The following is a 14,501-nucleotide window of genomic DNA, read 5'->3' on the forward strand; positions in this document are numbered from 1 at the left end:
AAGCATGCGTGCAACAAGTTGTTTGAACTATTTTTTCGGTACCATAATTTATTCATAATTTCTTGAAAATTTGTAGGATGTTCTAGATAGCTACATTGTACACCATCATATAAAAAAATTTGAGATTATATTTATCCAGATACTGGAAATAGAAAAATAATACACTGATGGTATCAAAAAAGTAAATGCATTGTAATCGGTTCCTATAATTTAGATCTAACTTTGTGTTGCAAACACCAAAACCCTTTTGAGTTCTGGACTCAATAGTTAGGGGAGAGAATTTGTAGATTCATACTATATAAATATATATAAAAAAATTTACAGAGGGTCATTATTTTTGCCTCTAACTATAGGAACATTTTTTATTTTAATTACTTGGAGAAATTATAACTCAATTTTTTTTGTATAATGACGTACACTATAATTATAATAGACATCCCGCCAATTTTCAAGAAATTCTAAATAATTTACAGTTGCGAAACTAAAATTATGAAATCGTGCTTGATTTTTTTTATATGCGTATAAAACAAAATATTTCAACTCTGATTTCGGCATTGTAAATTATTTAAAAATTCTTGAAAATTAGCAGGATGCTTAATATAACTCTTATGTATGCTCTTATTTAAAAAAATTAGTTTATATTTTCTCTAAATGCCGAAAATAAAAAATACCCCTGCATCATGGTGAACAGTAATACTCCTATACAAGAAACACACTATAAATATATTTATATATATTCAACAGACATTTTTTAAGCTCATACAGATGTAGCATATGACTATGTACAACTCATAAATTTATATATATATATATATTTAAGATATCCATTAGAAACAATATAACTCAGAAAAAAAATGTATAAATGATAATAACAGAGAAGATGAGAAATAATTTACTTATGAAATACAGTTAACTAAATTTCAAAACTTTACTATTATAATCGATTTAAAGTGTGAGAATTATATCAAGAAAGTAATAACGACAAATACTATGTTTTTAATCAAATAATTAAGATATATGATTCATTTGTGCCACAAAAGACTTAAGATTTTTATCAGAAGAACCTCCTTCTTTCACAGCTCCCTTAGCCAAATCCTTCCATTTCTTTCCATTCCTTCTCAACTCTTCGTTTTCCTTCCCCATAACCAACTCCAAACACCTCCTAATCTCTTCACTCTCAACAAGTTCATCCTCGTTGGGCTTCACTCTCACCCCAATTTTCCACTCTTCTTCTATGAGCTTGGCATTCGTCCCTTGATCGGACCATTTCGGAAACGCCACCATTGGAACACCAGAAGCCAAGCTCTCCAACGTCGAGTTCCAGCCACAGTGAGTCACAAAACACCCGATTGACTTGTTACTCAAAACCTCCATCTGAGAACACCATGGCACTATCATTCCAAGCTTTTCCAACTCTTCTCTGCAGCTCACCAACTCATCGTTATCGTCATCACAATCTTTGTCGTTTTCCACTTTGTCACGCTTCTCCCTTATGACCCACAAGAATGGACGGCCATAAGATAGCAACCCTTTGGCGATTTCCTCCATTTGTTGCTTTGACCAATCCAATATACTCCCAAACGACACGTATACCACTGTCGTTTTGGGCATCGAGTTCAGCCAATCGATGTACTTGTTGCCTTCGGACCCGTGGAAAATATCGCAGCCGAAAGACTTGTCGGACGGGTCATTCTCATCGGAAAAAGCCGACGGAATTAGAGGCCCGATTCCGATCAGATTCAGATCACTAACCGCTCTCAAAGCTTCAACTTCCAACTCATCGAAAGTGTTGACAAGTATTGATTTTTGGTGATTTTGCTTCGAAATCATATCGAACTGTTCTTCGAATAGTGGGAGAATGAAGGAATAAGCATCCTCGGCGTCCATAAACGACGGTAAATCTCGTCGGCCGAACTCCAACGACAGCCCCGGAAGTGTCGTTTTCGTAGGAGATTGTCGTTTGCTCATGGTCTCCTTAATAATATCCGCATAACCATTGAAGTACAAATAGTACACATCGAAAACCGTGGCCGGTTGAATCCACAACATAACCGACGGGAGTCCGAGCTCGGCGGCGGAGTTCCCTGCCCAGGGGAGGAGAAGCGTGTAGACAAAGCAACAGTAGGGTCGGCCGTCGTTTTTCCCCGAAGCGACGAGATCGGTTATGGATTGAGAGCCGCAACGCTTCACCTCCGACGAGTAGTGTTTCATGTCGCCTCCGCGCTTGAACCCGTCGTCGTATCCGTCTACAGAATACGGTGCAAAAGTTATGGCCGATCCGTACGGTGTAAGAGGTTCCGGTTCCGGTTCCGACCCCGAGCCCTTTGCCATACGGCGGTAGGCGGAGAGGGGTACGACGAAGGTGACGTCGGCGCCGATGCTGGCGAGACGCTTTGCAAATTGTAGAGCTGGGTTTATGTGGCCTTGAGCTGGGTATGTCATGACCATGAAGCGCGGCCTATCCATTGTATTGAAAAGACGAACGATGTCGTTTGATCAAGAATTGAAAGCAGTGGGCGGCGTTGGTGAGTGAACAAAGTAAATGTCTCTGGTATTTAAGGAAAGAATGGTGACGTTTGACAAAGTAGGATATAAATTATTTAATTTCTTAAAAATATTTAATGCTCTAAATAATTATAATATACTCATATATATATATATATATTAAAAAAAAATTAGTACACCCAAAACTCGGATGTACCAGAGAATTTCCCAATATTGCATATGTGTTAGTATAATCTTTATTAAAAAAATTTGTTGTAACACCCTCGATATATCAATTAAGGCTTTGTCACCAATGCTCATCAATATATAGTTATTAGAATAAGAGAGTTTATGAATTCACTTCATAAGCTATTCATCACGTCACGTGCTAATAAGGTCACGTTATAGTGAACTAGTACATTGCAAATCTTTAGACCACACAACATGCTAGTTTAGTAAAGCTATAATTTATTCAACAATTAGTTTTAGCTGTGTTTTAAGAATAAAATCATTGAAGCATTAATTTATTGTGTGTTTGATAAATTATAATTTAAAAATATTAAATCTTTGTTGTAGGAAAAAAACAATCAAAGCATGATGTTTTTGTGTATTTTGTAAATTATAATTTGAAAATATTAAATGAGAAAAAAGAATTCTTTTTACAATATTAGATTTTTTTCGTCAAATTAAAATATAATTTTTTATTTTAAATTCAAAATGGAAACCAACCAATATGGAACTTATACTAAAAATATATTAAATATGAGAAATTGGTGAAAATTACATATTTTTTTTAAGTAAATTTGCATTTTGGTCTATTTTTGATATTTTTTTGCAAAATAGTTTGTCTAAAATTTGATCAGTCATCTAAATTTTTTGACCACCTATCTAAATTTTTGACTAGCTCTCTAAATTATGAGAGGTTATTTTGTAAAGAATTATTAAAACTATAATTTTGCAAAAAAATCGTATTAATTAAGAGGTATATTCGTATTATTTTTGTCGTCTTCTAGATCATCCTCCTTAGTTTTCCAACTTTTGTCGTTTCTTCCAAATAATGTCGTTTTTCTCAACTTTTGTCGTTTCTTTCAACTGTTATCGCTTCCTGCAATCTTGTCGTTTATTTATACTAACTATTGTCGTTTTATCAAAGTTTGTCGTGTTGCAAACACCATAACCCTTTTGGGGTCTTAGTAGAGTCATACTATTACTACATACAAATCCATAAAGATAAAGGGATAGCCTATTTGTCACAATCATTCAAATGTAAGAGGAAATTCACATCACGTTTCCTAAGACAGAGATTGGTCAAAGGTTGTCGTTTTCTTCTTTGATCAACAGACTTTTCTAAGCTTATACAACTTAGTCTATGCACGTGCATGTAGAAAAAAAAAAAAAAAAAAAAAACACAGTACTATAACTCCACCATGCAAGCAGCAGTATATAATATTTTCAGCTAATTTAGTATATTGTAGTTATTTATTTTGAGTATTTTATAAATTTAAAAAAATTAAATAATTTATAATTCTGAAAGGTAGGTTCAAAATAAATTATTGTATGCATAACTAATTTGTTTTATGTGAGTGAAAAATAATATATTTGAACTTTATTTTTGACACTGTAAAATATTTTAAATATTTTGATAAATTTACAAAAAATTCTAAATAAATTTAATGTACACAGATATAAAAAAAAATTCACGGAAAATACTTACGGTGCCAAAAACATCAAAGGGTGCACCGGAGAATTTGCCACATATATATATTATTAAGCATATGTTGCATTGAATCATTTAAAATGCTGTGATTATCCATTTAAAATGTATTAGAGTTTTTATGTACTAAATAATATATACAACGATCAGTCTTAAAATTATTGGCTAAGAGATTTACCTTTTAGTTTTTTTCACTAGCAGGACCTCTTCTAATATAAATTTACAAATTTAGTCCTTATTATATTTATACTTTTCAGTAATTAACTTTGTCTTGTTAGCAAAAGTCAACGTTTTTGCATCATAACTTAGACAAAAAAATTATGAATGATAATAACCGATGATGAGTGTGTGTTTAGTTATTAGCTTAAATATAAATAAATAATATATTAAATATTTTAAAGTATAATAAAAATTATGTTTTTTTAATTATTTTTTAATATTTCAAAAGAATATTTAAATTAATTATCAAAATAATATATTTGATAATAATTAATTAATTAAAAGATAAAAAAAGAGTGGTATGTTTTTTTGTTCGTTAAAATTTTATTTACCTTTAGGATTTATTTAATAAAATATTTTTTTGTCCTTTTCTCAAATTTTGTCATTTTTCTTCTTCCAATTATGTCGTTGTTTCAAATACTGTCGTTTGTTGTTTTTTCGTGTGTTTTCTTCTTATGGCAGTCGTTGTTCTCGAATTTAGTCATTTTTAAGAACTTTGTCGTTTATGTTCCATTATGTCGTTTTTATCAATTATTCAAACCCTGATATCAACGTTTTTATCCTAAGAGATTGAAAGCTTGAATTTATCTGGGCATTATTCATTTATTTTATTGTGTTTTTGCATTTAGTAACAAATTTTATTCCACTCAAAGTAGAAAGTCAACACTAAACCATTCACATTATTTATAGGCAGAGAGGAATACAAAGGGAGTCGTTACAACATAACATACTTACTCGCAGAAAGTAACTATAACTATGATTAATACCAGTATGCATGTATGAATAAAATTGAATTATAATTTAGTGGAACGACTACATTGTGGTACAGCCAGGTATTTTCTGTATCTCGATAATTTTTTTTTCCAATTATTTTATATGACAAAGTATGTTGTAATCATTTAAGACACTTTGGAAATTTTCAAGAAATTCCGAATAATTTAGAATATCGAAAACAAGATTTAAACAATTGACTTTTACATGCGTATATAAAAAAATAAAAGCGTGTGCAACAAGCTGTTTAAACTCTGTTTTCAATACTATAATTTATTCGAAATTTTTTGAAAATTTGTAGGATGCTCTAAATAGTTACAATGTATACCATCATATAAAAAAAATTGAGATTATATCTATCTAGGTATCAAAAATAAAAATAATGCACTGGTACTATAAAAAAATAAATGCTTTGTAATCGCTCAACTTCGTGTTGCAAACACCAAAACTCTTTTGAGCTCTAGACTCAATAGTTGGGGGAGAGAAGTTGTAGATTCATACTATATAAATATATATAAAAAAATTAGACAGAGCCTCTAATTAATAAAACATTTTTTATTTTCTGTACTTTCAGAAATTATAATCTAATTAATAATGAACAAAAACACTGTAAATATATTTATATATATTCAACAGACATTTTTTAAGCTCATACAGATGTAGTATATGACTATTTACAACTTATAAATATATATATATTTTAAGATATCATTAGATACAATATAACTCATAAAAAAAAATGTATGAATGATAATAACAGAGAAGATGAGAAATAATTTACTTATGAAATACAGTTAATTAAAATTTCAAAACTTTACTATTATAATCGATTTAAAGTGTGAGAATTATATCTAGAAAGGAATAACAACAAATATTATGTTTTTTTTTATCAAATAATTAAGATATATGATTCATTTGTGCCACAAAAGACTTGAGATTTTTATCAGAAGAACCACCTTCTTTGACAGCTCCCTTAGCCAAATCCTTCCATTTCTTTCCATTCCTTCTCAATTCTTCGTTTTCCTTCCCCATAACCAACTCCAAACACCTCCTAATCTCTTCACTCTCGACGATTTCATCCTCGTTGGGCTTCACTCTCACCCCAATTTTCCACTCTTCTTCTATGAGCTTGGCATTAGTCCCTTGATCGGACCATTTCGGAAACGCCACCATTGGAACACCAGAAGCCAAGCTCTCCAACGTCGAGTTCCAGCCACAGTGAGTCACAAAACACCCGATTGACTCGTTACTCAAAACCTCCAATTGAGAACACCATGGCACTATCATTCCAAGCTTTTCCAATTCTTCTCTGCAACTCACCAACTCATCGTTATCCTCATCACAATCTTTGTCGTTTTCCACTTTGTCTCTCTTCTCCCTTACGACCCACAAGAATGGACGGCCATAAGATAGCAACCCTTTGGCGATTTCCTCCATTTGTTGCTTTGACCAATCCAATATGCTCCCAAACGACACGTACACCACTGTCGTTTTGGGCTTCGAGTTCAGCCAATCGATGTACTTGTTGCCTTCGGACCCGTGGAAAATATCACAGCCGAAAGACTTGTCGGACGGGTCATTCTCATCTAGAAAAGCCGACGGAATTAGAGGCCCGATTCCGATCAAAGTCAGATCACTAACCGCTCTCAAAGCTTCAACTTCTAACTCGTCGAAAGTGTTGACAAGTATTGATCTTTGGTGATTTTGCTTCGAAATCATATCGAACTGTTCTTGAAAGTGCGGGAGAATGAAGGAATAAGCATCCTCGGCGTCCATAAACGACGGTAAATCTCGTCGGTCGAACTCCAACGACAGCCCCGGAAGTGTCGTTTTTGTATGAGATTGTCGTTTGCTCATGTTCTCCTTGATGATATCCGCATAACCATTGAAGTACAAATAGTACACATCGAAAACCGTGGCCGGTTGAATCCACAACATAACCGACGGGAGTCCGAGCTCGGCGGCGGAGTTCCCTGCCCAGGGGAGGAGAAGCGTGTAGACAAAGCAACAGTAGGGTCGGCCGTCGTTTTGCCCCGAAACGACGAGATCGGTTATGGATTGAGACCCGCAACGCTTCACCTCCGACGAGTAGTGTTTCATGTCGCCTCCGCGCTTGAACCCGTCGTCGTATCCGTCTACAGAATACGGTGCAAAAGTTATGGCCGATCCGTACGGTGTACCAGGTTCCGGTTCCGAACCCGAGCCCTTTGCCATGCGGCGGTAGGCGGAGAGGGGTAAGACGAAGGTGACGTCGGCGCCGATGCTGGCGAGACGCTTTGCAAATTGTAGAGCTGGGTTTATGTGGCCTTGAGCTGGGTATGTCATAACCATGAAGCGCGGCCTATCCATTGTAAGAGACGGCGGCGCGTGGGGTTATATTGCTTTGAAAAGACGAACGATGTCGTTTGATCAAGAATTGAAAGCAGTGGGCGTTGGTGAGTGAACAAAGTAAATGTCTCTGGTATTTAAGGAAAGAATAGTGACGTTTGAGCTGACGAAGTAGGATATACTTGGGAAACTACCAAGTCATTATTAGGGATTTTTCCCATATTATTAAATAATATATACTACTTAAGTACCAAATTATTTGTTAATAATACGTAGTACTTAAGTACTAAATTATTTGTTTGAAGTCGAAAGGATTTTTCGTCAATATTTTGTTAAAATTATTTATTTTGTTGCTAATTACACCACTTGATGTCAAATTTATTTATAATTTTGGTACTTTTGTTGTAAATATTTCATAACTTTAATATTTTTGCCGCATATATTTATTAAATTAGGTACTTTTACTACAAATATTTATTAAATTAGGTACTTTCACCACAAATATTTATTTAATTTGATACTTTCATCAACATGTCACAAACACACTTAATGATTGAAACTGACGGCTGCAACAAAATATGGACGAAAGGTACTTTCCCCGGTAAAAAAATAACTTGGATACTTAAGTGCACAAACATAATAATTTAAGTATTTTTCCCGCAAATATACCTTATTATTATTATGCTATTTACTTAGAATTTTATCTTATATTATTGGACAATTCTTTCATAAGATCATAGAAAATACTCCTAATATAGGGGCGTTTTTTATTTATGGTATTGGGACAAATTAAAACCAATTTTTTTTATGATCTTATATTTTATAGTTATAGCAGACATCCCACTAATTTTTAAGAAATTTTGAATAATTTACAATGCCCAAATCAGAGTTTAATCAACCAATTGTACTCGTGACTAAGTTTTTTTATAAGTGTAAAAAACAGACTGTTTGAATACTCATTTGAGCACTGTAAATTATTCTGAATTTTTTAAAAATTAATAAGATAACTGCTATATAACTATAATCATGAAGAAACAATTGAGTTATAATTTTTCCAAATATAAAAAATAGAAAATGATCCTACAATAAGAGTATTTTCTATCTCCCTAGTGTATAATTATCCTATATTATTAATTAAAAATACTTTGCAAAAAGTGGATCTTAGGTTTATATAATATTATTTTTTTCTACTCTTAAATTTGCATTGGGCATGCAACTCACAGTTGGTACTATAATATATTGTAAGAGCTTAACTAAATAACAATAATATTATTGGTATTTTTAAATGGTTTGATCTCAACTATGTTTGACATTTGTCTTCTGTTTACTCATTATAAAAAATTTAACATCTTATGTGTTGTTTGTATTTAAAAATTAAATATTAAAATAATTCAATTTAAATAAGTTATATGATGTCACCTCATTATGTGGCTCATTGTGTAAACCTTAACAAAGTTTTCAAACTTATTACTCTCTCAAATAAAAAAATATGTATGTGAAATCTCTTCCATCTATTATTGTTTTTTCTTAAAATATGATTTAAAACAACTAACCAAACAACAATTATGAAATTTTGATTAAAATGTGGTGCAAATCAAGCCTGTTTTCGTATTTTTATCTTTTCAGATTTGTGTTGAAATAAGCCTCTAAAATTCATCATAATAATTTATAGTATGAATGTATGATATATTTGGGCAACAATGTATCTTATGTTTTAAAAAGTGTGTCAAATTTAGCATATGTTAAAAGTTGTACAAAATTTGACACAAAATATAGCATGGACCAAATTTTAGACATCAATAAATGCTACTTTTATATTTATACTACATTGCTACTAATTATTATAATTTAATAGCTGACAATTAATGACCAACCATACATCATTTTTTATTTACTTTTCTTAATAACAATTTTTTTGGAGTACATAATTTGGATGATAAAGAATAATAAAAAAAATTGATTTTTGTATGTTCTCAATACATGTTAAATTAATTATTAACGTTTTTGTGTTAATTTGCATCTTGTGCATTGGAGAACAATTACAAATATTGAGCCAAATATAACATTAACTTATTTTTTTGTGCTAAATTTGGCACAAAATTTACAATATTACGTTGGAGATGGTCTTAATATTTTACTTTTACTTAATATTAAAAAAAATTGCATTTTGGCACCCATTAATTTATTTTTAGCATTTGGCAGATGCTGCAATGTCGAGACAACACAATATAGCCATAAAAAAAATGCTAGAAACATAATTTGAAAGTAGAATAGCCCAAATGAACAACAACAAAAAAAGCCCCTCTAGAATAGTATATTAACTTCATTCTCTCTCATTTGTTGTCCTCTTTCACTCTAACTCACCAAAATAAATAGAGTTTTGCTATTTGAGATTTAATTTGTTTAACACCACCACAAGAGGTAACATCATATAATTGATTAGTAATACCCCATAATAATTATTAAATTAATTTGTGTGGGACCCGATATTAAATTTCAACATTAACAGTATAACATCTCTATAACAAGAATTTTCGTGAGCATTTTAGGAAATGAGTCTTGAAAATAATGAAAAAAATTATGTTGTCCCCATTATACTGTCTTATCTCTGTCCCACCAACTAATTTAAGATATTTCATCTAATTTAATTAACTATTAATAAAATTATTTGACAACGTTAAAATGAATTAATAGAGCTTTCAATTCTCTCAAATAAAAATAATAATAATATCAATTTATTTTTAAAAGAAAATTAATTTCAATTTAAATATAATAATATTCATCGGTTAAATATAAAATTAGTTGAAAATCCTTATTAAAATTTAATTACAATTAATTAAAAGTCCTCTTTTTTTGTGACATTTGTTAAAAACCCTTATTAAAATTTAATCTCAATTAATTAAAAGTCTAATTTTGTTGGTAATCAGTCTAGTTAAACGACAAAAAAAATTAAAATATTTTTTAAAATAAAAAACCACATTAATATTATTGCTCTCAACGTTAAAGGAAATAAAATACATAACATTTCTTTATAAAAGTTAAAATCATAAGTTATTTCCAACATAACATAACTGTGATTTTTTCTTTCAAAACAAAAAAAAGGTTAAAATTATGAGATATTAATGTTAAATTTAAATTAAAAAAATACAATATTGGTTCCATTTAAATTAGGGGAATATCAATTCTTATTCAAATAAAGATTATACAATCAAATTTTCATTTTTTTCCTTCTCCTATTATTTTGCATAAGAAAACACTCTTTCTTCGCTTCTATTTTATTGCAGAAGAATACATGTAAGTGTCATTTTTTAAATAGTTATGTTATGTTGGTATTGACTTATGATAAGATTTTAACTTTTATAAAGAAATGCTAGTTGAGAGCAATAATGTTAATGTGGTTTTCTATTTTATTTTTAATTCCAAAAATATTTTAATTTTTTTTAGTCATTTAACGTGACTGATTACAAAAAAAACAAAAATAGACTTTTAATTAATTGAGATTAAATTTTAATAAGGGTTTTTGACAAATGTCACCAAAAAATAAGACTTTTAATTAATTGAGATTAAATTTTAATAAGGATTTTTAATTAATTTATATTTAACCGATGGATATTATTGCTAAATTTAAATTGAGATTATTTTTCTTTTAAAAATAAATTGATATTATTATTTTTTTTTATTGTCGAGAGAATTTAGCATTAATTGAGGAGAGATAAATAAAAGCTTCATTAATTTATTTTAATGTTGTCAAATAATTTTATTAATAATTAATTAAATTAGATGATGTGTCTTAAATTAGTTAGTAGGACAAGATGAGAGAATATATCGGGGACAACTGATTTTTTTTTCGAAAATAACACCTACCACCACACTATACTTAACAAACGTGGCAAAATTATAAATTTCATTAATCTTGAGAATAAATATATATATATATATATATACCACCTACCTTCAGGCTTTACATCTTATCCAATATCAAAATCATCAACATTTAACAAGTACCCAAAGAATCTTAAAACTTTATGATTGAGAAATTTTTACTTCGATAGTAAGTGAATTGCTGAAAGATATTATTGGTACCTAACTTAAAAGGATATGATATATTATTATTGGTGCAATAAAATATTGAGTCTCACATGTACATATTTGAATTATTATATATTATAGAGTATTGCTAACCAACTAAGTGTCATCTCATATGGTGTTGGGCATTGTAAAGTGTCAAATAAGCAAAACTAGTGTAGTATATAATTTGAGATATATTAAGAAAAATTATAATAATTTGCAACATTTTCAAAGAAAGGATATCAAATATAGTTTTCATATCAAAATGAGTATTGTTATTTGACATTTTAAGGTGTTCAACACAGCATGAGGTAACACCATGTGATTGATTAGCGATACCTCATAAAATTTATTAAATTCAAATAATAGTGAGACTCGATATTATACTGCACCATATGTCAACTACCCGCCTTTTTCGGTGTTATAAGCTGAGTTGGACTGACTTATATTCAAAAGAAAAGATAATGACCTGGTCATACTCAATAAAAGTTGAACACTTGGCATAGTTATATATTGAGGATGAGCAGAACTGCTCAAAATTGAAAGGTTTTTTACTTTAAAACTCCTTCGACTATTTTGGTCCCAAGAAACTGGTTTGACTAGCTTGAAAGAATTGTAACTTATCTTTGAGGATTTATACACCAACTCCAAGCAGTCTGAATATAATCTTAAGAAACGAAACGAAACTAAACAAATTCAAATAATTGAAATGGAATTAAAACACACAAAAGCATTGCTAATTAGATTAATTTTGTTTCAAACTTGAGTTCCCTGAATCATCTCCGCCACAAGAGCCTTGATATTTTTGTCCGAAGAGCCACCTTCCTTGGGAGCCTCCCTAGCCAAATCCTTCCATTTCTTTGCATTTCTTCTTATTTCCACCCCATTTTCCTCACCATTTTCTCCCATGACCAACTCCAAACATCTCTTGATCTCGTCACTTGGAACGATTTCATTCTTATTGCTCTTCACTCTCACTCCTGTTTTCCACACATCCCCAATCAGCTTAGCGCTAGTCCATTGATCCGACCGCCTCGGGATCGCCACCACCGGAACCCCCGACGCCAAGGTCTCCAGCGTCGAGTTCCAACCACAATGACTCACAAAACACCCAATTGACTCATTACACAAAACCTCTACTTGAGAACTCCATGGCACTATCATTCCAAGCTTATCCAACTCTTCTCTGCAACTCAGTTCACCATCATCATCACCTTTCTCGTCGTTCTGAGTCCTTTCTCTAATGACCCACAAGAAAGGACGACCGAAATCCAACAACCCTTTGGCTATTTCCTCCAACTGTTGCTTTGGAGGTAACCAAAGAGTCCCAAACGACACGTAAACCACCGTCGCTTTAGGCTTCGAGTTCAGCCAGTCGATGTACTTGTCCTTGGACTTGTTTTCAAAAGGTGATTTATCATCCAAAAAGACCAACGGAATCAACGGTCCAACTCCGATCAAACTCAGACCAGGAACAGCTCTCAAAGCCTCAGTCTCCAACTTGTCGAAACTGTTGACAAGTATTCTCCTCTGATTTCTAGTCTCGATCATCTCGAACTCTTCTTCAAAGGAACGTAGAGCTACGTAATAAGTATCTTCGGGATCCATAATCGACGGCAAATCACGGCGAGTCAGCTCCAACGACAATCCAGGCAATGTCGTTTTCGAAGAGTTGTAGTCACCCTTGGCACAAAGCTCCCTAATGATATCACCACTACCGTAGAAGTAGTGATAGTAAATGGCGAAGACCATCGCCGGCTGAATCCACAACATGGCCGACGGGAGGCGGAGCTTGTCGGCGGTGACCCCCGCCCACGGGAGGAGAAGTGTGTAGACCAATAAACTGTAGGGACGTCCGTCGTCTCGGGCCGAAACGACGAGATCGGTTATGGCTTGCGTGCCGCAACGCGCCGTCTCGGAGATAAGGTTTTGGACGGTCTTTTGAGAGCCCATGCCGAAAGTGTCGTCGAAACCGTCGACGGAGAATGGCGCGAAGGATATGAGCGACCCATTTGCGGTTTCGATGTCTTTCATCGCCTCGTCGGATCCCTTCGACATGTGGCGGTAGGCCGAGAGTTGGATGGCGAAGGTGATGTCTGCCTCGGTGGCTGCGGCGAGTCGCTTGGCGAATTGTAGGGTTGGGTTGATGTGTCCCATTGCTGGGTACGTTATTAGCATGAACCGTGGCCGTGCCATCGCTATATATATATATATATAAGTTCTTCTGCAGTTATACTATTATATATATATATCACTATATATATGTATGCATGTGTATATAGTGACAAAATAAAAAATATTGATAAAGTAGATTAAAAAAAAAAAGTTGGCCAAGTTGAAAAATCCAGAGAGATTTGTCCAAACAATGAAACTCACTCAGAAGTAAAAATAAAATCAAGTTAATCATTGGAGACCAGTATGAACACACACACACATATATATATATATATTGAAGAGTGAGAAAGATGATGACCTGATGATGATGATGCAGAACGAAAGAAAGAGAGTGGCGGCTAGGGTTTATGTGAAGAAAAACTTGTAACACATGTCTATACTATATATATATGTATATATATATAGTCACAGAATATGAAAATAAGTCTTTCATAACGTTTTATTATTACCTTATATACAAGCCAACTTGAACCACAAAATCTCTTGACGTGGATGAATAGTGTGAGCGGAATGTTTTTTCCATATATGGTCATTTCTGATACTGATGATCAAAGACTACAGTTACCAGATAGTTTGGTCGTCAAAACCACCTTACTATTTTAAATAATATTGGCTTTAGACCATCGTTTGAAATTTTTAGACAGCCCGTCTTCAAAAAGTTTAGATAATTGGCCGAAATTTTTAGACAACAAATTAAAATTTTGATAGAAGTAATTATTTAAATCATTTCCAAGATAGACAG

The 14,501-nt window shown here is 32.2% G+C and overlaps 3 protein-coding genes across 3 annotated transcripts; all 3 read right to left on the reverse strand.

Annotated features, from left to right (window-relative positions):
• Positions 1–914: 914 nt before the first annotated feature.
• Positions 915–2,530, reverse strand: LOC133819897 (phloretin 4'-O-glucosyltransferase-like). The gene has a single exon (XM_062253275.1). It carries the CDS (start codon positions 2,464–2,466, stop codon positions 1,009–1,011), a length of 1,458 nt encoding a protein of 485 aa, XP_062109259.1. The 5' UTR covers positions 2,467–2,530; the 3' UTR covers positions 915–1,008.
• A 3,452-nt stretch (positions 2,531–5,982) lies between these two features.
• LOC133819898 (phloretin 4'-O-glucosyltransferase-like) lies at positions 5,983–7,623 on the reverse strand. Its single transcript, XM_062253276.1, has one exon. It carries the CDS (start codon positions 7,535–7,537, stop codon positions 6,086–6,088), a length of 1,452 nt encoding a protein of 483 aa, XP_062109260.1. The 5' UTR covers positions 7,538–7,623; the 3' UTR covers positions 5,983–6,085.
• Positions 7,624–12,340: 4,717 nt separating this feature from the next.
• LOC133815720 (phloretin 4'-O-glucosyltransferase-like) lies at positions 12,341–13,780 on the reverse strand. Its single transcript, XM_062248530.1, has one exon. The coding sequence runs from the start codon at positions 13,778–13,780 to the stop codon at positions 12,341–12,343; it is 1,440 nt and encodes a 479-aa protein (XP_062104514.1).
• Positions 13,781–14,501: the final 721 nt, after the last annotated feature.

Source organism: Humulus lupulus, chromosome 2, assembly GCF_963169125.1.
Source record: "Humulus lupulus chromosome 2, drHumLupu1.1, whole genome shotgun sequence".
Taxonomy (NCBI): domain Eukaryota; kingdom Viridiplantae; phylum Streptophyta; class Magnoliopsida; order Rosales; family Cannabaceae; genus Humulus; species Humulus lupulus.

Excerpts from the sequence above, each read along its gene's own strand:
- LOC133819897 (XM_062253275.1), bottom strand. The coding sequence starts at position 2,466 with ATGGATAGGCCGCGCTTCATGGTCATGACATACCCAGCTCAAGGCCAC.
- LOC133819898 (XM_062253276.1), bottom strand. The coding sequence starts at position 7,537 with ATGGATAGGCCGCGCTTCATGGTTATGACATACCCAGCTCAAGGCCAC.
- LOC133815720 (XM_062248530.1), bottom strand. The coding sequence starts at position 13,780 with ATGGCACGGCCACGGTTCATGCTAATAACGTACCCAGCAATGGGACAC.